This window comes from Jaculus jaculus, chromosome 7 (assembly GCF_020740685.1).
Source record: "Jaculus jaculus isolate mJacJac1 chromosome 7, mJacJac1.mat.Y.cur, whole genome shotgun sequence".
NCBI classification, from domain to species: Eukaryota; Metazoa; Chordata; class Mammalia; order Rodentia; family Dipodidae; genus Jaculus; species Jaculus jaculus.
The window spans coordinates 86901129-86927019 of NC_059108.1; the positions used below are offsets into that span (position 1 = coordinate 86901129).

Below are 25891 nucleotides of genomic sequence, written 5' to 3' on the forward strand. Positions count from 1 at the left end.
TCATTGCTCTAGTTCTTTCTTTTTGTATGCTATTTTTACCTGCCTTCTCCAGTTTTAACTGAACATACCATATGATTCTGTTGTTTCTCCTCTCTTAGTAAATGAATAATGGTTACTTCTGAGTTTTCAGTAAGAGTTCACAGCTAATGCAATACTCTTTTACATAACAGTATGGCACTTTCCATAGTGCAAGTCTTCCCAAGTCCTCCTCTAAGACCCTGTTGTAGTGTAGTCAATCATATCACACACTAGTATGATACAATCACTAGTACACTGTATGTTTAACAGTCCTTATCTACAAGATTAAGAAAAAAATATGTGTTTGAACTTTCATTTATCATTCACTAACATTTATCCCTTATTTATAGATTCAAGTTTCTGACATCTACCACTTTCCTGCTTGATTTTCTTCTTTCCTTTCTGGGCAAGAGAACTGAACTAGAAGAAATTCCCCAAATCTTAGTTTGAGAACTTCTTTACTTCTTAAGATTAATTTTGCTGGCTACCGAATTCTAGGCAGCAGACACTTTGGCCTCATCACTTTAGCAAATGTAAAATAAGGCTAGAATACAGAGAGTAAAGAACAAAATAAGGTTATAAAAATGAGCCAGCAGGAGAGGTAATGAAAGATTCATTAACAAGGAAAGCCAGGAGACCTGGCATTCTAGCCTTGGAACAAAGCCAATTCTCATAATCCTTGAATCCAGTGTAGAGATGTGCTATGGATGTGTGAGTCAGCACTGGGGGAAAAAAATCTATTTTGTCCATCTCCATAGCTTGGAGGCCTTCAGCCAGGTGTTACCTTGAAAAGGGACCAAGTGCTAACCTGAGTTACTCTAGGGTGTAGTAGTTGGATTCAACTTGATGCATAATAGTACATTTATTTGGGTTTAATGCTGTTCGGTCAGTGCTATTACTGTGTTGCTGTTTTCTCCTCTCTAAGTGGTACTAGGCATTAAGTAGATGACAGAGCTCATTAAGACATACAAATATCGGGGCTGGAGAGATGGCTTAGTGGTTAAGCGCTTGCCTGTGAAGCCTAAGGAGCCCGATTCAAGGCTCGCTTCACCAAAACCCACATTAGCCAGGTGCACAAGGGGGCGCACGTGTCTGGAGTTCATTTACAGTGGCTGGAGGCCCTGGCGCGCCCATTCTCTCTCTCTCTCTGCCTCTTTCTCTCTCTGTCTATTGCTCTCAAATAAACAAATAACAATATTTTTAAAAAAGACATACAAATACCAACACATGCATAACTCAGAACATACAAAACAAGAAAAATAAAAAGTATGACAACATGACATCTCCAAGAGATCATAAATCCTCGATTACCAAAATTAAAGGTACTAGCCAGGCATGGTAGTGCATGCTTTTGATCCCAGCACTCAGGAGGCAGAGGTAGGTGGATCACTGTGAGTTCAAGGCCAGCCTGAGACTATACTGTGAATGCTGGGCCAGTGTGGGCTACAGCAAGAAATTAAGGGTTTTAAGGAAAAAAAAAAAGATGAAAATGAAAAATCCAATAATTCAAATAAAAACACACAGTGGAAAGCATCAGCAATACAATCTATCAAGAAGAAAGAAAAACCATGAGCAAGGCATCAATAAAGAGATATGCATGACCCTGTCAAGAACTCTGAGAAATAAGACATCAACCTAAGAACATATATGGTAGAAGAAACAGAGATTTAAAACAAAAAAAAAAAAGGTACAAAAAACTTAAGCAATGAAAGGCAGCAGAAAACACCCCAAATATGGAATAAGAAACAGACATCCAAGCATAAGACATTGAAAACTCCCAAAGAAGCCGGGCATGGTAGTGCACGCCTTTAATCCCAGCACTCGGGAGGCAGAGGTAGGTGGACTGCCGTGAGTTTGAGGCGACCCTGAGACTCCATAGCGAATTCCAGGTCAGCCTGGGCTAGAGTGAGACCCCACCTCGGGGGGGGGGGGGGGGGGGGAAGAAAACTCCCAAAGAGACATGATTCCAAGTAAGCCTCTCCAGGTGTTGTTGTGTGAATGTAAAATGATCCCTTCCCTGTCCTCCCCAAAATAAACATAGGCTCATGATTTTGAATACCCAAGTGCCAGCTGGTGGCCCTGCTTGTGAAGACTGTGGAACCATTAGGAGGTTAAGCCTTGGCAAAGATGTGTCAGTGAGAGGAGGAGTGAGGTGTTATGGCTGGACCCATGTACTATTCTCCCTACTTCCTCCCCGCTAATGTGACAATGTGATTCCTGCTCCTGCCATGCTTTCCAAACCATGATGGACTCTGCCCTCTGGAACTGCAGCCAAAATAAACTCTTTCTTGTCTTAAGTTGATTCTGATCAGCTCTTTTGTCCCAGCAATAAGAAATTAACAGATATAGAAAATATAGTACAAAAAGTGGGGCCACTGCTGTGATAAATCTGATCACGTGTGATTCACAGTCTTTTGGAACTGCTTTATAGGAGGAAGTTGAACTGAATGAGTTCTACTCTCATTTTTAAATAAAAAAGGTTCTTAATTGAAAAAATTAATAGATCTACCATATGACCCAGCTATAGCACTCCTAGGCAAATATCCTAAGGACTCATGTCGCTACCTTAGAAGTACGTGCTCAACCATGTTTATTGCTGCTCAATTCACAATAGCTGGGAAATGGAGCCAGCCTAGATGTACCTCAACTGATGAGTGGATAATGAAGATATGGCACATTTATACAATGGAGTTCTACTCAGTGGTAAAGAAAAATGAAGTTATAAAAGTTGTAGGAAAATGGATGCATCTGGAAAGGATTATACTAAGTGAGGTAACCCAGGTCCAGAAAGCTAAACATTGCATGTTCTCTCTCATATGTGGATCCCAGCTACAGATGATTGGACTTCTGTGTGAGTAGGAAGAAAATTCAGTAGCAAAGGCCAGTAAGCTAAAAAAGAGATATAAAGGGAAGAGAAAGGAAGGAAGAGGGGTACTTAATAGGATGGTATTATATATATGTAAGTAGAAGAATAGATTAATGGGGGTGAAAAGGCCCAAAGTGAGGTCAGGGGAAGAGATTGAGTAAAGGAAAGGCAGAGGGAGGGCTGATCAAGATCTAAGAGGATATAAATAAATCATATGGGTACCTATTTTTTTGGACAATGAAACACTCAGGTGCTGTAGATTGTGGCTAGAAAATTTTCAGTGCCAGGGATGGGATACCTTCCAGTGAGTTGTTGGCCAGAGAGGTCCCTGATGCCCCCAAAACATTACAGGCCATTGCTGAGGCCCTTGGTTTCCCACCAGGAATAGATGGTAAGACCCTATTGCTGAAGACTCCACATACTTGGGCTGCAAGGTCACTGAGAAATCCTGGAACTGAGCTGAAAACCTCCTCCATGTAGACCAGCTGACAGAAAGCTGGAAGAAGCCATTCTGCATGCAGTTCAATGGCAGAAAGAGAAAACACCAGTGAAGATACTCAACAGTGGACACTGCAAGCCTTATATTTGGCAAGGCAGGCAAAATGAGCCAACGGGTGCAATAGTGGCACGTCTGTCATGGTGGAAACCAACTGCCCTCTAATTAGACTGGAGGACTGCTCCATGGGAGGGAATACATCCCTGATACTGAAAACTTAAAACAGGGGTAGTCATGAGCCCTAGGAGTGTAACATCTGCTGCTGTCTGGCTAAATGTATATACTATACTTATCAAACTGCCCAGGAAGCACTTCTCTTAATGTTCACACCCTTATAATAATGCTACTCTCACTTTTGGTAGAGGATCTTCTATTTTCAGATGGCAGTGATATTGGGATGGCTCCGAAGGCATCATGGTGGTGGAAAGAAGTGGCAAGAGTGCTAAGTACTGAAATATCTCTCTCACACTTTCCAAGGCTCAGGGTCCATTGTGGAAGAGGTGGCAGAAAGAATGTAAGAGTCAAAGGAAGGGTAGGACTCCTTACAATGTGCTCCCCCCAGACAAAAATGGCCTGGATATCCATGACCTCACAGTGCCTGACACTACCTATGTAAGGCCATCCTAATAGGAAAAGATTATGACATCAAAATAAAAGAGAGACTGATTGAGAGGGAGAGGGAATGTGATGGAGAATAGGGTTTCAAAGGGGAAAGAGGGGGAGGGAGGGCATTACCATGGGATATTTTTTATAATCATGGAAGTTGTTAATAAAAAAAAAGAAAAAATTAACAGCCAGAGGCCCAACCATGCAGAGACTTTATAAATCAAGCTATGACAAAAGAATTAATAGAAACAGAAAGATGTAAGCAAAGAAGCCACATCAAATTTGAAAAAAACAAGTATCATTACGAAAAAATCATAGAAAATGAATGTGAAGATAATGACAGACTAATACAGTGAAACAAGTGAGGATGCTCTTGCTGCAATGGAGGCAACATGGCATACTGGACCAAAGTAGCAGCAGTAGAAATGTAGATGAGAGATACTCAGCTCAAGGTATAATCAACAGGCTATGATTTAATCAGAGTTATGGTATTGAGGCAAGAGTTGGAACTGACCCTCAAATTGCTTTTTTTAAATGTGTTTATAAGATGACGGAGTAGTTCTTCTATAAGCAAAATGGAATACGGAGAAAGTATACCAGAAAAATCCACTAACGTAATCAGAATTGGTCCAATATTAGCAAGGCATATTGATATAAATGTCAATCTAGGAATGCCATGATTTTTTGAGGATTATGGGATTAACTGTGCATTAAATGAAATGAATATCCTGTTCTTAAATAATCTTTTACCTAATGATTTTTTACCAGCTATGGATGATCCTGTTTAAATCTACAAAGGGCCCATTCTGAGACTTTTTTCAAGTCCCATAATTCCTTCCTTATTGTATTAGCTTACATTTTTTTAATATATGAAGAAAAGCTTAACTCTATCCCCCATGCCACACAACTTTTGAGTATAACCATGAACTAATGAATCCTCCAGTGCTTCACACATGCTAAGCAGGCCCTACCAATGAGCTACTCAGATTTCTTTTTACTTTTTTATTTGATTAGTTTAGCAGGAAGGGTATGTGTCTAGTATGTGTATATTCATGTGGTGTATAAATGTGTGTGCAGATGTGCCCATGTGCACCCATGTGAAGGCCAGAGGAGGATATCAGGTATCTTCCTCTATTGCTCTTCCACATTATAACTTCGAGAAAGAGTCTCTAACTGAACATGGAGCTCACTATTTTTCAGTAGAATGGCTGACTAGTGAGCTCCAGTGGTCCTCCTATCTCTGCCCTTGCAGTGCTCGGGTTACAGGTGTGAACCATGCCCCAACCTCTTATGTGAATGCTAGGGACAGAAATCAGGTCCTCACTCATGCACAACACACATTCTTAGTCATTGAGCCATCTCCCTAGTCCTTTGTCTGATTTTGAGATAGGGTCTCACAAAGTGGTGCAGGCTGACGTTGAAGTCACTTATAAAGTCTTCCTGCCTCAGCCTTCCATGTAAATGGAATTACACACCCACACCACCAGGTCTGGCTCCCAAGTAACTTCTGGACTGACTGAAATATGTTAATCTTTATTCATACTCTGATAAAACAAAAACCAGGCACATGCCTGTAGTCCCAGCTAATTTGGAGACTGAGGCAGGTAGATCACTTTAACACAAGGGCAGGAGACTAACCTAAGCCAACATAGTGAATTGCCACCTCAAAAGAAAAAAGTTAACCTGGGTATGGCGGTGCATGCACTTAATCCCACCACTTAGGAAGCAGAGGTAGGAAAATCATCATGAGTTCAAGGCCACCCTGAGACAACATAGTGAATTCCAGGTCAGCCTCAACTGGGGTGAAACCCAACCTCAAAAAAGAAAAAAAAAAAAAGTTAAAATTACAATCAGATAATTTTTCAAATTATACCACCATGGAGCAAAATGTTCATAATAATATAATCAATGGTAAGCATATGGAAGACAAAGGAACTGTTTGGGCTGGATAGAGATATGGCTCAGTGACTAAAGGCTCTTGCTTGCAAAGCCTGATGACCCAGGTTTCATTACCTAGTGCCCACATAAAGGAGAGACACAAAGTTGTACATGTATCTGGAGTTTGCTTGCAGTGGCAAGAGGCTCTGGGGTGCCCATTCTTTCCCTCCCTTGCTCCCTTGCTCTCTGCTTGAAAATAAACACATTTTAAAAAATTTTAAGTTCTTTATTGAGAATGAAAGTATAAATCTGTATTTTCCATTTAGGAGGCAATCTGATCTCAAATCTTACAAATTTAACCTACAGATATACTTGAACATATGCACAAAGTAGGAGTATATGCTAAGTCATTTTATTAACATAAAATTATAAAATATATATCCATTTCCAGTATATAGGTTAAATTATGGTACTTCCACGTAATAAAATGTTATAGGAAGATAAACTAATTTGGGTAGATAATAATCTTAAAGATACATGACAGCTTAACCTCATCTCCTAACATACCCTCTTCCTTTCTTACTCCACATTCCACCTACAATAACTTTCTTACACCTACAATAATTATTCTTCACTCAAGCAGCACTGGCTCCTGGCCTTTTCCTTTTGTCTAGAATGTACTTCTAGTTATCTGCTAAGCTCATCCTCTCATATTACTAAGTCACATCATATATATGATAAAACAGGTCCCTTTTTACCTACCTATCTAAAAGTCTTACTTCTTCTCCCTTAGTCTGGTTCTTTCTCCTGCTTTACTTTTCTTTGTAATTTACTATCACCTAATATTGGTTTATCTGTTTATGTCTCCCCAACACTAGAATCATCAGCTCCAACTTTACTTTGTCTCATTCATCATTTCTCAGCCTTTGGACTAAGAGCAAGTGCTTGTTCATAACTACAGCCTAATGCTATAGAACAGTGTTTTGATATTGAGTACCTAATTTTTTTTTCATTAATGGTTCACAACCATTTAGGCATTATGTTTTAGGCCAATAGGTGCACAAAGTATCTTTAGAAGGATGGTCAAGAAACTGCTAAGAGTGGTTTATCTCTAGTGATGTAAATGGGAAGGATAGGGAATGGAATGAAAAGATTAACTACAATATATACACTTTTTCACAGACCAAATTTTTAACTATAAATATTCGCTATGGACATAAAAAAGTCAATGTTAACAATTCACATCTGTAAATTCAGTACTAGGCTGAGGCAAAAGGACTGCTGTGAGTTTCAGACCAGCCTGGGCTACACAGTGAGTCCCAAATTAGTCTGGGCTATATTGTGAAGCCTTACCTAAAAACACCACAGACAAATATAAAAAAAATATCTTTCTAAGTCTGCTGACTTTCACTTACCAACTTTATGCATGCACCTGTCTTAATACAATTTTGAATGCTTTACTATTTGTTTGACAAGGTTTTTGACATATATATCAGAGTCAGCTGAATTTGGAGTATTTTATTCCATACTATTGAAAATACTAGAAAGACATATTCAACAGATTAACAAAGATTACTTCTTGTTCTATAGCTAATAGGTTTTTATTGCTTCCCTAGATGTCACAAACTAAACAAAAATGACTTCTATAATAAAAATATACATACTTAAAAAGAATCAAAGTTTATTCAATGGAGAGGGGTTTGGGAAAGGGAAAAGGAAGGGATTATGATCATGGTATATTATATATAGGAAATTGTCAATAAATAGTTTTATAACAACAATCAAGGCTTAAACAAAGTTAAGTATTTAAATAAAAACAGTCTTTCCTGGATTGGTGCGTGGCCTGTAACCCTACCACTTGAGAGATGGAGGCAGAAGGACAAGAAGCTCAAGGCCAGCCTCAGCTACATGGCAGGTTCAGGGACAGCATGGGTTACATAAGACCTTGCCTAAAAGAAATTCTTTCTTGATATACAAGTATTTTTTATAAATGTAACATAGATATAAAATGAAGAAATGTATTTCAGGTATAATAAATATTTTCAGGACTGGAGATATAACTCAGTGAGAAGAATGCTTGCCTTAGCATGCACTAGATTTAGTCCCTAGCACCACAATAAGTAATGAATGAATAATATGCTCTTCCTTTTGTGTCTGTATGTATATGATACATGTTCATATGCATATGGGCACATGTGTGTGCATATGGAGACCAGAGGCAGACATTGGGTGTCTTCCTCTATCATATTCTACCTTATCCACCTTACTTTTTGAGACAATCTTTCACTGCATCTGTGCCCACAAATTTGTCTAGACAAGCTAGACTATAAGCCCTAGGGATCCTCCTGTCTCAACCTCCCCAGTACTGAGATTACAGGTACCCACCACTACACCCAGTTTTTTACATGTTACTAGAGATCTGAACTCAGGTTCCATGGTTTTATGGTAAACACTGAACTAACTCCTCAGCTCCAATATTTAAAAAAAAAATTTTTAAATTCCTTAAGACTTAAAAGTATTTGTATAACAAATTCTTTTTATTTTATTTATTTATTTATTTTTTGAGGTAGGATCTCACTCTAGTCCCAGGCTAACCTGACTTGACCTGACCTGACCTGACCTGGAATTCACTATCTCACAGTAGTCTTGAACTCACAGCAATCCTCCTACATCTGCCTCCAGGCTCTGGATTAGAGGTATGCATGACCATGCCAGCTGTACACTAAATTCTCAAGTATTATTTTAATTTTAATCTATCAATATCCTTTTCCCTGCTATCATTCCTTCTACCTGAGAATATATAATTAAAATAATCATGAGCTCTTTTTAGACTCGTAAGATAACTCTGAATATATGAACTTTTAAAATATTTTAAATTAACTACAAATTTTATTTGCTTTTGAATTTTTGAAATAGCTTTAACTTCCTTATTCTCTTTTTAGTATTGTGCCTTCTGTTCCAGCTATAATTCTTAACACTTATAAAGACACTTAAGACTTTTCCTTACAATTACAGTTTCATTGTAAAATAATGTTTATTGTTCATTACCATTAATATAAATTCATTCCCATGGACAATTCTCCTTTCCTAGAATCATAATTATATACCCTGAAATAATGGTACATAATTTTGTTTCAGGCAAAAGAAATATCATTGCCATTAAAGAGATGAAATCTAGAAAGTCTTAGTAAATTGCCTAGGTCCACCTAGCCATATAGTAAGAAAAAAAAGGAGAAACAAAGAAATAAAGACATAAGATTTCCTTGTTTTTCAATGTAATATACTTTCTACTATAATTTACACCAAGTTATAAACCTGTGGGAGGAAAATGAATAAGATAGTTGCAAGGTCTACAGAATGCTGAGTGATCCTGAACTTAGAAATTCTTCCTGTCAGTGAACCCATAGTGCTATTATCCATATTATATAAATGTCTTTATTCATTTAGAGAGCAAGAGTGACAGAGAGGGAGAGAGGGAAGAAAAGTAGAAGGAAACGAAGCAACAGATTCCATCTATACCTCAAGCTGCTTGCCAGGAGCAAATATCAATTTTGTTTGGAAGTTTGTAAAGCCATTATTACTACATACTTGTAATAATGAAAACTAACTACCCTAAATTTTTATGTATGTGAGTATATTCATTTAATGGAAAGTATGCCAGTTTATGTATGAGTTCCCCAAACTCAATTAGAGTTCTACCTCTTGTACTCCATAAAATAACATTTTAAAAAACAAGGATATCTGCATAACAAGAATGTAAACTTAGCCGGGCATGGTGGCACACACCTTTAATCCCAGCACTTGGGAGGCAGAGGTAGGAGGATCGCCGTGAGTTCGAGGCCACCCTGAGACTCCATAGTGAATTCCAGGTCAGCCTGAGCTAGAGTGAAACCTTACCTCGGGGAAAAAAAAAAAAAAAAAAGAATGTAAACTTTTTAAAAAATAGTTTTAACATTTTATTGACAGCCTCCATAATTATAGACAATAAACCATGATATGATAACTCTCCCATGCCCCTACCTTCTCCCTGACAAATCCCACACTCCATCATATTCCCTCACACTCTCAATTAGTCACTCTTTGATTTCAATGTCATTATCTTTTCCTCCTATTATGATGATCTTGTGTAGGTAGTACCAGGCACCACAAGGTCATTGATATCCAGGCGATTTTGTATCTGGAATATTGCACTGTGAACAGTCCCACTCTTCCTTTGGCTCTTACAAAGAATGTAAAAATTTTTTAATGTTTTATCTTTATTTATGTATTAGAGAGAAAGAGAAAGAATGGGCACACCAGGGCCTCTGGCCACTGCAAATGAACTCCAGACACATGTGCCACCTTGGAGAATCAAACCTGGGTCCTTAGGTTTCGCAGGCAAGTGCCTTAACTAAGCCATCTCTCCAGCCCAAGAATGTAAATCTTAATACAGTTTATACAGCATATCACTGGACTCGATATTACTGTGGGGAAAAAAAGAAGTTTTGCAATAGAAGTTTCTCATTTCACAATAAAAATCAACTGGCAAGAAAAGTGTCTATTTACTGTTTTAAGAACTATAAACTTATTGCCCTTACATGTTTCGTGATTTTAAGGAGTACATACCAACAGTTTTTTGCCGTACTATACTTCTCGCCTTTTCAGTTCCTGGGGAGCCAGTAGTTGTTGCACTTCTCTGTCTCATTGGGGCTTGGCCAGGCTGATCACGACTCCACCCACGAGAAAACGACTTATCAACAGAAACTTTCTGAAATTCATGTCCAACTCCTAGAAATGCATATTTCTGGTATCAGTGTGTGGCATACTGATCATTGGTCAGTATCTTCATAGTATGTGAACTATGTTGCCTCAAAATCCAGGGCTTACTCAATAAATTACAAAGTAACAAGATAAAATGCTGTATAATATAAAGCATTTTGGAACTTCATTTTATGTAAAAATCATATTACAAAACAGGCAAAATTTTAAAACACCACCATCAACAATAATGTTGCTTTAATATTAAGAAGGGAAATGAACTAGGAAAATGCCATCTTTCAGTAATAAGTTTCCTAAATTATCTATTGAAAGCCTCTAGTTTAGAAACATTCTACCATGAACAAGTGGTTGACTTTGAGTATGAAATATGACTTACATGCAATTGCTAGTTACTTATTTACTTACTTACTATTTATGGCTTTTTTTGAGTTAGGGTCTTACTCTAGCCCAGGCTGACCTGGAACATACTCTATAGTCCCAGGCTGACCTCTAATTCATGACAATCCTCCTACCTCTGCCTTCTGATTGCTGGGATTAAAGGCATGTGACACCATACCTGGCTTGAACTGATTTTTTAAAATGTAGAACACTAAATCAAGGATCATAAAGACATGTATTAATGATATAATAATTTTTGCTATTGTCTCCCTTTTTTTTTAATTATTTATTTATTTATTTATTTATTTGAGAGCGACAGACACAGAGAGAAAGACAGATAGAGGGAGAGAGAGAATGGGCGCGCCAGGGCTTCCAGCCTCTGCAAACGAACTCCAGATGCGTGCGCCCCCTTGTGCATCTGGCTAACGTGGGACCTGGGGAACCGAGCCTCGAACCGGGGTCCTTAGGCTTCACAGGCAAGCGCTTAACCGCTAAGCCATCTCTCCAGCCCACTGTCTCCCTTTTAACATTATAAAAATATGTATTTCACAGCTAGGGAGTATTTGTTTTGTTATGATTTATTTATTGATTTTTGTTTTTTTGAGGTAGGGTTTCACTGTAGCCCAGGCTGACCTGGAATTCACTATGTAGTCTCAGGGTGGCCTCGAGCTCATGGCGATCCTCCTACCTTTGCCTCCCAAGTGCTGGGATTAAAGTTATGCACCAGCATGCCCAGCTAATGTTTGCTTTTAAAGTAAGAAAATTTCCAAAAATTTTCAAGTAATTCTTTATTATATACCTTTAAAATAAAATCAACCTTTCAGGTATTTTTTAATGTTTATTATAAATAAATGACTACTTAAAGTTTTTTTTATTCATTTCTTTGCAAGCAGAGAGAGAAAGAAGAGAGTCATACAGAGAGAATGCATACAAAAAGACCTCCAGCCACTGCCAACAAACTCCAGATGCATGTGCCATTTTGTGCATTTGGCTTTAAGGGGAACTAGGGAGCTAAACCCAGGTCATTAGGCTTTTCAGGCAAGTACCTTAACCAATGAGTCATCTCTCTAGCCCCATCCTTTCATTTTTAAGTGGACATTTTATAAATTTTGATTTTACTTAAATATTTAAAATAAAACATTTACAATTCTGCTTTATTTGATACTAGCTAAAAACATATACAATATTTTATTTCTTACCAAAACTACTATTTTTAAATTAAGAAAAATTACAGAGTACTCACACATATTTTGTTGGAAATTTTAAGTCTCCAGGATGAATGAAGTAGAGATTAAGAATGATGACTTTTACCCTCACTGCTCTTCCTGGCTTGCTTTTTCAACTAAATTATTTCAAGCAATCTATATAAATAAATCTTACCTTTCCCTTTGTGCTTCTTTTGCTTCTGTTCACTCAGCTTATCCAATGGCAAATCACTGAGATCCAAACTATATAAATTCCTTGCTAAAACTTTAGTTAGTGTCTCCATAGTCAGTGACCACTCAGTGGCCAATTCTTCCCAATAGGTCAATGATGACAATACTGACAGCAAGTCATCCCAAAGTTCTCGGGAGATGTACACATTTAGATTGGCTTTGATCCAGGCAACAATAAGGGTCTATAAAGAGAAATATTCAGAGGCAATAATGAAATATGTTTAGTGTGCAACTTCAAAAATCAGATATGCAATTCTTTCAAACCTACCTAATAAGATTTTAAATCACATAATACCCATTACCCTTTCTTCACAGAAATACAACACATGTAAAAGTAATTCATGCAATCACTGCTACCTGCTATGAATTTCAGTTGAATAACTGTTAACTCCCAAAACCCCAGCAATCCAAACTGTAAGGAAATCTTCTGAAGGCATAACTTTCAAGCTGCATTACATTACTGCTAAGTAAATGCTATTTAAAGAGATAAAAGTAGCCGGGAGTGGTGGTGCATGCCTTTAATCCCAGCACTCGGGAGGCAGAGGTAGGAGGATCACCATGAGTTCAAGGCCAACCTGAGAATACATAGTGAATTCCCGGTCAGCCTGGAGTGAGACCCTACCTTGAAAAACCAAAAAAAAAAAAAAAAGAGAGAGAGAGAGATAAAAGTGCCCATACTACTTAGCATTGAAATGAAATTATTAAACTAAAAACTCCAAGCTACAGTACCAAATTAAAGATGGAAATTACTATATAATTTGAAAGTTATTTTATTACTACTGAAAAGGTACTAGAGATGTACTTAATAAAGTGTTTTTGAAAATTTATATGTAAACTATAGGTAAAAATTAAAAATTTAGGGCTGAAGAGATGGCTTAGTCATTAAGGTGCTTGCCTGCAAAGCCAAAGGAGCCAGGTTTGATTCCTCAGGACCCACATAAGCCACAAGGTGGCACATGCATCTGGAGCTTGTTTTCAGTAGCTGGAGGCCCTGGTAAGCCAATTCTATCTCTCTCTCTCTCAAACAAATAAATAAAAATAACATATAAAAAAATTAAGAATTTAAAGATAACAGGAATTAAGGGCATTCTGTAAAAGTTTAATAAGAGCATTCAAGCATACTCATAAAAAGACAGAAATACTGATCCATCTTGTGGATTTCTACTAAATATATATTCTCCTTTTAAAGAAACAAGTCACAAAACACTGTTTTCAAAAGCTTAACTTCATATTTTTGCTAAGGAATGTCTATAAATTTACCCATAAAAAGTGAAGATGAAAATGGGCAGTTTATACAAAACAGCAGAAGCTAATGTTATTTTATTTAGCAAGCTACATTTTTACCTGCTTCTAACTCCTACCATTGAGTTAGTTATGAAAATGGGGAATTTTTAATAAGCTAGTGAAGTCAGGAGAAGTTTAGATAACACCTGTTAGGGTTTTTAAAGAATTAGTTACCATCAGCATATAAGTGTAGGTAAATGGTTAATATCAATATCAGGCCAAGGTGCCAATTTAAGTTGTTTGAGCCAAGAATTAGATTTGAGAAGCCTTTACCATTAACAGTAAGAACTATCTTATTTATCCATGTACTTGCATTTAACGTATCATCCTAAGAACATATTTCATGCTGCTTTTTCAGAGTCTGTAATACATCTAAAGCCAGTAAGCACTTCATCTTCAGCCTGAAAACAGTATATAATTCCTACATAATCAAACTACCACTGACACCACAGCTTTACAAGTAAGAATAATAAAGTCTATGGAGCAACAGAAGAGTGATTGGTTTTTACTAGTTTTATTAATATGGAACAAACTGACAACTTTCCCCTAATAATCCCAGTGATTTAGAAGTACATAAACAATCAACCAGGGCATTACCTCTGAAGCCCTCTATGAGCTTCCTCAGAATCACTGTCTTCATGACAATACCAGACCTGGTGTTTCTTCAGCTCTTATACTAGGCTGTGAATTCCTACCTGGCAAACAGCAGCTTTTCATTTAGCTTGACAAAAGACCCTTTAAGATGAATCAATTTCTGATTTAAAGTCTCCCCACCCTACCCCCATCACAAGGTCAGAGTTCAATGAATCTTTTAAAAACAAACACATATCTATCCATCTATTTATTTATGTTGATTGCCTGGAAAAGTGGTCCTGCAAGTCGACCTGCCAGGGTCATATTTTTTTTCCCCTGGTACTGTAGAAAAGCTTGGGAAGACATCTTCAGTACAGACTCCGTGACTCTGAGCAACACAAGCAGCATCTGTTCCCTTAAAGCAAAAAGACTCATTAATGTTTCCTTCTCATACATATTTGTTTTGCGTTAATGGTCAACTTACAAAAACATTAGAAAACTATCACCTTCTTTGAAATAGCTGAAATACTAAATATCTTTGAAAGACAGCATCAAAGTTTTAGAAGTCTTTAAAAATTAAAATTTAAAATTCTATTTTATAAACTTTCATGAACCACTTTAAAATCATTTTTAGCCACAATACTCTCAGTATAAATAAGGCTTTGTAGCTTAATAATGAACATTTAGGAAAAAAGGAAAGGTAAATATATTGCCTCTTCTTCCTCCAAAAAAGAATTTTTTTTTTTTTTTTTTTTTTGAGGTAGGGTCTCACTCTGGTCCAGGCTGACCTGGAATTAACTCTGTAGTCTCAGGGTGGCCTTGAACTCATGGTGATCCTCCTACCTCTGCCTCCCAAGTGCTGGGATTAAAGGCGTGCACCACCACGCCCGGCCAAAAAAGAATTTTTTTGAGACAGGGTCGCATGTACCTGAGGCTGGTCTTGTACTTACTAAGCAGTTAAGAATAACCTTGAACTCTGGATCTTCCTGTGTATTAAGATCACAAGAGTGCATCCTTTCCTTTCTTTCTTTTTAATTTCATGGTGTGTGTGTGTGTGTGTGTGTGTGTGTGTGTGTGTTTTGCACATGTGTGAGAGAAAAAGCATACACCATGACACCTATGTGGAGGTAAGAGGACAACCTCAAGTGTCAGGCCTCATGTTCTACCTTGTTTGAGGCAGTTTCTTACTTACTGCTGTTTTCACCAAGCTAGCTGGCAACTGAGCTTCCAAGGGATTCTCCAGTTTCTGCCTCTGCCTACAGTGAGCTGAGATTATAGACACTCATGCTACTGTGTCCTGTTTGACATGGGTTCTGGAGATCAGAATTCATGTTCTCCTGCTTACACTGAGCCATCTCCCCACCTGCTAATTCACCCATTTTAAAAACCTTTGATTTATATGTACACCTGAAGTCAAACCAATTCTAGGACTGTCCTTTTTCTTCTAGAAGCTTCCTACTAAATCATAAACTACACCTGATATTTTGGAAACTAATTCAACCACATCTTAAAAAAAATGAGGCTAGGCTGGAGAGATGGCTTAAGTTAAGGCACTTGCCTGCAAAGCCAAAGGACCCAGATTCTATTCTCTAGAACCCACATAAGCCAGATATACAAGGTGGCACATGCATCTGGTGTTTGTTTACAGGGCTAGAGACCCTGGCATGCCCATTCTCTCCCTCCCTCCCCCTTTCTCAAATAAATAAAGTGAAATGAAATTTTTAAAAATGAGACTGACAGCTAAACATGGTGTTTACACACACACCTGTAATCCTAACACTTGGGAGACTGATGAAGGAGGATGGTGAGTACAAGGCTAGCCTGAAATACATACAGTGAGACCCTGTCTCTAAATGAACAAACAGACAGACAGACAGACAGACAGACAAAACACAAAATGTCTCACAAGAGAATTTTAGTGGAGCACAGAGCCTGGCTAGAGACCAAGTCCCTATCATAGCTTCCTATTCTGTAGCTTTTACAAGCCTATTCTAGGAACAGCTTTAACTGGGATAGTCTGTGAAAACTGTGGCTGAGGCAGCATGGTTCCCAGACAGAGATATCATTTCGGAGACATTTACACAAGTCACCTAGGGATCAAGGCAATTTTGACACAGACTATGCAGAGAAACAAATACAGAATAAAAATATGAAGCGGTAGTTAGGGAATAACATATGAAGGGATATACAGAAAGAAAAAGGTGGAATCTAACTAGCTTTGGTGACAACAGGAAAAGATGGCAGACATTCTAAAGCAAATTAAGAATTTGCCCAGACAAGAGAAACTTGACAATGCTATGAAGCAGGATCCTATTATGCAAGGTGGAGGTTAGTTGAAGAGACTTAAAACAGACATAAAAAAAAGTAGATAAGAGACCTGATTACATAGGGTATTGAATGCCCAACAGAAATCAGACATCAAAAATACAGTGAGTTATCTATGTATTCAATCATTCACATAAACAAATTTCACTTCTCCATACATACATGTATACACACATTTGCTTCTGGAGGAGACAGGCAACTTCATATGTGCATGTCAGAAACATAGTCTGAGGGGTCTTATTGAAGTCTGATCAAAGATCATTCATAGAAAAAGGGTTTTCTAAGCTGGGCGTGGTGGCACACGCTTTAATCTTTAAGCACTCGCAAGACAGAGGTGGGAGAAGCACTGTGAGTTCAAGGCCAGCATGGGACTAAAGAGTGAGTTCAAGGTCAGCCTGGGCTACTATGAGACCCTACCTTAAAAAAAGCGGGGGGGGAGGGGGGGATGCCAGGTGTGGTGGCACACGCCTTTAATCCCAGCACTCAGGAGGCAGAGGTAGGAGGATCACCATGAGTTCAAGGCCACCCTGAGACTACAAGTGAATTCCAGGTCAGCCTGAGCCAGAGTGAGACCCTACCTCGAAAAACAAACAAAAAAAAAAGGGGGGGGGGTAAGAGAGAGAGAGGGTTCTATCACCATAATTAATATAAAAATACTTTCTTCATTCCTTTCATTTATTAATAGGAGTAACATTGTAACACATCCTATTCATAGACACTATTCCTCTGAAAATAACTGTACTTATATAGAGGATAAACAATTTTTACCAAGTCTTTTTGTCCATTGACACTTGAACAACCATGTACCGATAAATGTTGAGAATGCGTTTACACATATCTGTGTGCTCATCCAGAAGATTTTTTATTTCATTTGCAGGTTCAAGAAGAAATATGTTTGATGAGTTTATAATGAATACCTGGAATAAGAAAAATCATTAGTTATTTACAATGTAATTTCAATAATAAATTTCTTCTTTGCTTGTTTACTTTCTTTGTTTTGGGTTTATTTTGTTTTTTGATTTTTCCGAGGTAGGGTCTCACTCTAGCCCAGGCTGACCTGATATTCACTATGTAGTCTAAGGGTGGCCTCGAACTCATGGTGATCCTCCTCCCTCTACCTCCCAAGTGGTAAGATTAAAGGCATGTGCCACCATGCCAGGCTTGTTTTGTTTTGTTTTGTTGTTTGTTTGTTTTTGAGGCAAGGTCTCATTGTAGCCTAGGATGACCTGGCACTCACTCTGTAGTCCCAGACTGGCCTCAAACTTTTAGCAATACTCCTCTACCTCCTGGGTGCTGGGATTAAAGGCATGCAACAACACCCCCAGCTCTTATATGTTTTATGTTTTGGTGTTAAGAGACTGTATAAAAATTACGTATTATAAATATAATCAATGAGGGCTTATTAATATGCATCTTAAATTAAAGTCATTATAGCCAGCTCATACTTTCCTCTGAATAGGAAAACAACTGATTCTGTAAACCTGACCAACAATAACCTAGACAGGGACATAAACACTTAGAAATAGTGAAGATGGAATGATAGATTCAGTAGAGGATAAAAATGGTAACTTGGTATATACCTTTCTGACAATAAAACTGAAATTTTAGCCAGGTGTGGTGGTGCTTGCCTTTAATCCCAGCACTCAGGAGGCAGAGGAAGGAGGATCGCTCTGAGTTCAGGACTAGCCTGGGACTACAAAGTGAATAATACCAGGTCAGCCTGGGCTTGAGAGAGACCTTACCTCAAAACCTGGCTACATCCTTCCCAAAAAGGAAAAGATAAAATAACGTATGTAGAGAAGAGCATTCTAGGCACAAGGAAAAGAACGTTCAAAGGTGCTGAGGTCAGAGCCTGCTTAGCACACTTGAGGAAAGCAAGCAAAGAGAAAGCGGTGGGAGAGTATACTAAGAACACAGCCAGGGTGGGTACAAAGAAACCCTCCCATTATAAACAGAAACAACAGGGGCCCCCATCTTCTGCACAACAATGCGACCATAAAACATAATAAAAATGAGTTAATACAAAGAGGAAATGTAAAAAGAAAGATACACAAACTGCAAAACAAACTTTTTAGCAGAATTAAGAGATCACACGATTTAACTTTTAGACTCTTTTCTCAAATTTGCAATTATTCTGTAGCAAGCATTATGAACCACACTCTAAAAAGGCAATAATGTGATTCCTTTATGAACCATTATAAATACCTGATTTGATGTCTACTGATAATGAAAACCACTAAAAGGTATTAATCAGAGAAATATGAATGATCTGACTCAGGATCTTTCTGGTTCTTTGGGTTAATGTTAATAGTCCATGGTAGCCAGGCGTGGTGGCATACGCCTTTAATCCCAGCACTCGGGAGGCAGAGGTAGGAGGATTGCTGTGAGGCTACCCTGAGACTACATAGTGAAATCCAGGTCAGCCTGATCTAGTGTGAGATGCTACCTTGGAAAAATAAAATAAAAAAGAATAACCCATGGTGACTGGGGATGGGGAGGCTAGGAATTTACTACAAAAATACACATAAGGACTGGAGAGATAGCTTAGCAGTTAAGGCATTTGCCTACAAAGCCAAAGGACACAGGTTTGATTCCCCCAGACTCACATTAGCCAGATGCAAAAGGGGGCACACGTGTCTGGAGTTTGTTTGCAGTGGATGCAGGCCCTGGCACACCATTCTTTCTCTCTCTCTCTCTCTCTCTCTCCCTCCCACCCTCCTCCTCTTTCTCTGTCAAATAAATAAATGAATAAAAATAAAAGCTTAAAAATATATATATATATATATATATATATATACATGATAGTGGGGTATGGTGGCACACACCTTTAATTCCAGCACTCAAGAGGCTGAGGTAGAAGGATCCCTGTGAGTCTGAGGGCAGTCTGGGACTACAAAGTGAGATCCAGATCAACCTGGGGCTAGAGTGAGACCCTACCTTGAAAAATAGACACATAAACAATCATGAATATTTAATAAGAGGGACTCTGAGCGCTATGTTATAGTCAGATTCCATATATGTTTTGCAGATAGAGCCAAAAAGATTTATTCATTAAGACAAATGCAAGATACAGATCAAGATTCAAGAAGGCCTGAGAACTGGAAAAGATAATTTTACATGAAACAAGGAAGACTTATGTGAAAAATGGTCAAGTTTGAAGAGGCTATTAGATTTCCAAGTAAAATGCCCAACTAGGCATTAGAATGTTTCGAGTTAAGAACCTAGATGAGAAATCTCAGACTAGAAAGAAAATTAAGTTACGGTATGTAGATGATATTTAAAACATGGGGATGAAGATCAACAAGAAAATAACTAGAGGGGGTTGTCCCCTAAAACAGGGAAGTGGTGGCCCTTGATCTGGTGAGAAGTAAAACACAGAGGTCAGCTTCTAAGACAAGTTGGGAAAATTCCCCATCAAGTAAAATGACAATTCCATCCCCCTCATTCTTTTTATCCTTGTAGACAGAAAAGGTAATAGGAGTCTTTGTGGAGGCTGCCGTGGAAGGGAGGGAAAGATTTAGGTCATGAATTGGGAATCATAAGTATGGCCGTTTCATGAATTTGGGACAAGCTGTGCCCTTAAAAAGGCCAGGGCAACCCTTCTACTAAAAAGTGAGGTGGCAGCATAGAAGTAGGAGAGATCCAGAGCATCCAGAGCCCACATAGGCAGGAAGCAGCAGCTCTAGCAGTGGCGGCACCAGGTCCACGGGGCCACAGCTGCAAGGCTCAGCTTGAGCCGCAGGAAAGGCCAGGCGAGGGAATTTTCCACTCACACCAGAAATAATTCCTTGCATTCTATCTGACCACAATGGAATCAAACTATACATCAATAGCAATCAAAGCTATATAGAACACAAAATCATGGAAACTAAACAATACACTACTAGATGATGAATGGATCAATGAAGAAATCAAGAAAGAAATAAAAAATTCATAGAGTCAAATGATAATGAGAACACAACATACCAAAACCTTTGGGACACAATGAAGGCAGTCCTAACAGGGGAATTTATAGCTTTAAGTGCCTATATTAGGAAATTAGAAAAGTCTCAAGTAAACGACCTAATGCTTCTCACCTTAAAGCCTTGGAAAAAGAAGAAGGTGGCAAACTGAAAATCAGTACACGGGAAGAAATAATAAAGATTAGGGCAGAAATTAATGAAATAGAAACCAAAAAAATAATCCAAAGAATCAATGAAACAAATAGTTGGTTCTTTGAAAGGATAAACAAGATTGATAAACCCTTAACAAATCTGACCAAAAGAAAGAGAGAAGAGACACAAATTAATAAAATTAGAGATGAAAAAGGCACCATCACAACAGATACCAGAGAAATTAAAAAATCCTAGGAATATACTATAAAAACATATACTCCACTAAGTATGAAAAAGTGAAAGAAATAGATGATTTCCTTGATTTATATGACCTACCTAAATTAAATCAAGATGAGATTAATCACTTAAATAGACTTATAACAAGCATGGAGATCCAAGCGGTTATCAAAAATCTCCCAACTAGGCCTGGAGAGATGGCTTAGCAGTTAAGCACTTGCCTGTGAAGCCTAAGGACCCCAGTTCAAGGCTCGGTTCCCCAGGTCCCACGTTAGCCAGATGCACAAGGGGGCGCACGCGTCTGGAGTTCGTTTGCAGAGGCTGGAAGCCCTGGCACGCCCATTCTCTCTCTCTCCCTCTATCTGTCTTTCTCTCTGTGTCTGTCGCTCTCAAATAAATAAATTAATTTAAAAAAATCTCCCAACTAAAACAAGTTTAGGCCCAGATGGATTCACTGGTGAATTTTACCAGACCTTCATGTAAGAACTAACACCACTGCTTTTTAAGCTTTTCCATAAAATATAAAAAGAAGGAATCCTACCAAACTCCTTCTGCGAAGCCAGCATCACCCTGATACCAAAACCAGGCAAAGATAGAACAAAAAAAGAAAATTACAGACCAATTTCCCTCATGAACATAGATGAAAAAATTCTCAACAAAATATTAGCAAACAGAATACAAGAATGTATCAGAAAGATCCTTCACCCCGACCAAGTAGGCTTTATCCCAGAGATGCAAGGATTGTTCAACATACGCAAATCAAGAAATGCAATACATTAGATAAATGGACTGAAGGACAAAAATCACATGATCATCTCATTAGATGCAGAGAAAGCATTTAACCAAATCCAACATTCCTTCATGATAAAAGTCCTACAGAGACTGGGAATAGAAGGAACATATCTCAATATAATAAAGGCTATTTATGACAAGCCCACAGCCAACATATTACTGAATGAAGAAAAACTGGAAGCTTTTCCACTAAAATCAGGAACAAGATAAGGGTGCCCACTGTCCCCACTTTTATTTCATATAGTACTGGAAGTCTTAGCCATAGCAATAAGGCAAGAAACACACATAAAAGGGATACAAATTAGAAAGGATGATTCAAGAATGGATTCATTGGCATTTCAACATGAATAGGACAGTGCTATACAGAAGTAAGTCAGTTACAAAATCTAAATGGAGAAGAGGCCCTTGAGACAGAGCATATCAGAAGGAAGTATCCTGTAGGCCCAATGAAGAAGGAACTCTGTGGGGAGTGAACAAGCTAGTCAAGTAGCAACAGCAAAAACATAGGAAGCAAATGGCACCTCACAGATGAGCAAAGAAGCTCCAATTCCATAGTAAGCACTGTCTGTAAGCTCACATTTCTGCATATCCTCTTCAGGATATGTGCTGTCAGATTTTAAGTTTTGCTAGCTATAAAAGTGTTTGAGGGGTTGAAGAGATGGCTTGGTGGTTAAGGTGCTTGACTGCGAAGCATAAGGACCCAGGTTTGATTCCCTAGTACCCATGTAAACCAGATGTACCAGGTAGTGCATGTGTTTGGAGTTCATTTGCAGTGGCTAAAGGCCCTGGCATGCCCATTCTCTTTCTCTCCCTCTTTTTCTCTCCCTCTCTCTCTTTCCCCCCTTATTCATCTATAATGACAAGTAAATAAAAATGTTCTTTTAAACTGTATTGAGAGCCAAACATGGAGGTTGTACTCTTTTAATCCCAGAATTGTGGAGGCAAAGGTAGGAGGACTGCTATGAGTTCAAGGCCAGCCTGGGACTGCAGAGTGAGTTCCAGATTAGCCTGAGTGACAGTGACAGTCTGCCTCAAAAACAAAGCAAAATGACAACAAAAAAATTGTGTGAGGTATTGTCATTTTTTTTTTAATTTTTTTGCTCACTTATTTATTTGAGAGTGACAGACACAGAGAGAAAGTGGCAGATAGAAATGGGCACACCAGGGCCTCCAGCCACTGAAAACAAACTCCAGATGCACGCGGCCCCTTGCGCATCTGGCTTATGTGGGCCCTGGGGAATCGAGCCTTGAGCCAGGGTACTAGGCTTCACAGGTAAGCGCTTAACAGCAAAGCCATCTCTCCAGCCCAGTATTGGCATTTTTAAGAAGTATCTTTCTGTTTCAATTTGCTTTTCCTCTATTAGTACTGGATTTGAGCATCGTTCCCTATCCATGAATGGCTCATGTAATGTTTGTCAGTATGACAAATGATAGATGTGGGTAGGGAATTTATTGCATTTAGAAATTCAATACAAACTTTTGAAATATACAATGACTGTTTTATTCTTTGAAAATAACTATACAGGGTTAAGGATATAGCTCACTGGTGGATGAGCTACCTAGCATGACACAGGCCTTGGGTTCGATCTCCAGCAATGCAAATAAACAGGTTACAAGATGGCCCACCTGCAAAACTGCCTGCATGCCAGCTCGTGTGCTGTGTTCTGTGGCTTCTTCAGAGGCATTATGAACAGCATCTTGGTAGGAACCATTTTTTGTCCAGCTTGAATTTCGAACATGATCAGCAACATTGGCCCCATTTTCCTAAAGCAAAATATCAAGTTCATTCATGTTTTATTAAAGGGAAATATAAATACATTTTGTATATGCTGCAGGAATTCCATAAATAGAAAATGGATATGAAATTATTAGATTCCACTACTACTAAGCAGGTTTCTTTCCTTAAACATAGATACTTTATCTGATTACAAAAGCAATGCATTATTTTCCATACAAAAAAATTCTCACTGACAAAAATATAAGGTAAAAAAAATTCAAAGCCAGCATGGTGGCACACACCTTTAATCCCAGCACTTGGGAGGCAGAGGTAGGAGAATCTCTGAGAGTAAAAACCCAGGATGGGACTAAGAATGAATTGTACAGGTCAGTCTGGGCTAGAGTCTGGGCTAGAAGCCTGCCTCAATAAGAACAAACAAAGTAAGTTATGGGTAAGAACTCATTCAATACAGCTAATATATTTCAGATATAGATCTAATGTGGGAACTTCCCTTCTATATTCTCACACATTCAGAAAATGGGATTACACCACTTATACAGCTCTGTAAAAGATGAATTTTGTTTTATCTTAAATGCCATAATCAAGCTGGGGATACTGCTGAGAAGAGTTGCCTGCCTAGCAGGCATGAAGCCCTGAGTTTGATCTCCAGCATGCATTAAACCAAGTGTGTTGATGTACAACTATAATCTTAGCACTTGGGAGGATCAGGAGTTCAAGATTATCCTAGGCTACAGAGTTTGAGGCCAGCCTGGGCTATATGAGACCTGTCTCAAAACACAAACAATAACAAAAAAATTACATAATTTGATTATATTTTTCCTTTTCTTTCTTCTGTAGATTGAACCCAGGGCCCCATGCATGCTAAGCAAGTTCTCAACCACACAGCTAATAGCCAGCCTCAGTTGTATTGCTTAATTAAAAATTTCCCCTTCTTAGAGGACTGGAGGACCACTTAAAAGGCTATTACAGGAATACTGACAATCTGAGGGCAACCTAAGCTATTTAAAGAGCCTCTGCCTTAAAAACAATTAGGAGTGTTCTGTGTACACACACACACACACACACACCAATGACCACATTTAGATTTTGCCTATTCATTCATGTTTTGCTATCCTGATTGAATTCCACTGGTGAAGTTAGATTAACCACTACAGTAAACAATCACTGCCCAGTTATTTCTATCTGTATATGGTAAGGGATCTTAAAGGGAAGTCAGACAAAACAGATCAAAATTTTATACTCCTCATTCCAACTCAGTGGGTACTTCTTGCAGAGCCTGACTGTGACAAGGGATGAAGAACCTAAGGGTGAGAATTCAGTTAGTTCTAAGGGAGAGGAAATCAGTGACTCATATGCTATTTCTGCTCTATTTCCTATCTTTCTGCTCTATGACTAAAGTTGTCCTTTTTTGTTATAGCATATTCTAAAGGTAAGAAAGTTGAACATTCTGCAATCAGTTATAGTATAGAAGAATCCAGGGAAGTATTTAGAACACCAGCTTTGCAGTGGATAGTAGCTAAGAACAGGCAAGCAGTACTTCCAGGAAAGTAAGGAATATAATTTTTAATCACCATAAACAAAATTTGGATATGATGCCATCATTTAAAATATGCTAGCATCTTAACATGCCCCAGCTTCAAAACTGTGGGCTATAACCTCCTAAGCAATCACATAACTCAATGTAAGGGCCTTAAAAGTGAAGCAACAGTAAATAATTTCTGAACATGTGATGGCAGAAAATCAAAGTCAAATGCAGGGCTGGAGAGATGGCTCAGCGGTTAGGGTTCTTGCCTGCACAGCCTAGTGATCTGAGTTCTATTCCCCAGTATCCATGTAAAGCCAGATGCACAAAGTGGCACATGTATTTGGAGTTTGCTTATAGCAGCTGGAGGCCCTTGAGCACCCATTCTCTCAGGACTCTCTTCTATCTCTCTCTGCTTGCAAATAAATAAATAGTAATATTTTTTAAAAACTTAAATGCATAACGAATCCAGAATATTTCTAGCAGCATTGGCCAGTGTTGCATAGCATGACTTCACTGTAGCTTTGGCTATGAATACACAACATGTGCATGCCTTCTTGTCTCTCAACACCAGCAAGGCCATCTAAACACACTGACTCAGATCCAAGACTATTATATGTTAGGAATTACAGTGTTTTTACTGCACACACAAAGTTTCTTGCTCTTACAGAAACATAACATTTATTTATTTGCTTACTTATTTGCAAGCACAGAGACAGAGAGAAACAGGAAGAGAGAGAATGAACCTGCCAGGGCCTCTAGTCACTGCAAACAAACTCCATATACAGGTACCACTTTGTGCATGTGACCTTAAGCAGATACTGGGGAATCGAACCTAGGTCATCAGGCTTTGAAGGCAAGTGCCTTAACCACTGGAGGCATCACTCTAG

The 25891-nt window shown here is 38.4% G+C and overlaps 1 protein-coding gene across 8 annotated transcripts in view; it reads right to left on the reverse strand.

Annotated features, from left to right (window-relative positions):
• Positions 1–25891, reverse strand: part of Ralgapa1 (Ral GTPase activating protein catalytic subunit alpha 1) — a 271828-nt gene that overhangs the window by 174469 nt on the left and 71468 nt on the right. For all 8 annotated transcript variants that reach the window (XM_045155394.1, XM_045155393.1, XM_045155389.1 and 5 more), the window contains exons 12-16: positions 23368–23505; positions 17387–17535; positions 14579–14708; positions 12381–12618; positions 10470–10631 (exon numbers count right to left, since the gene is read on the reverse strand). In XM_045155394.1, the coding sequence (XP_045011329.1) occupies positions 10470–10631; positions 12381–12618; positions 14579–14708; positions 17387–17535; positions 23368–23505 (817 nt within the window). The remainder of the gene's footprint in view (positions 1–10469; positions 10632–12380; positions 12619–14578; positions 14709–17386; positions 17536–23367; positions 23506–25891) is intronic.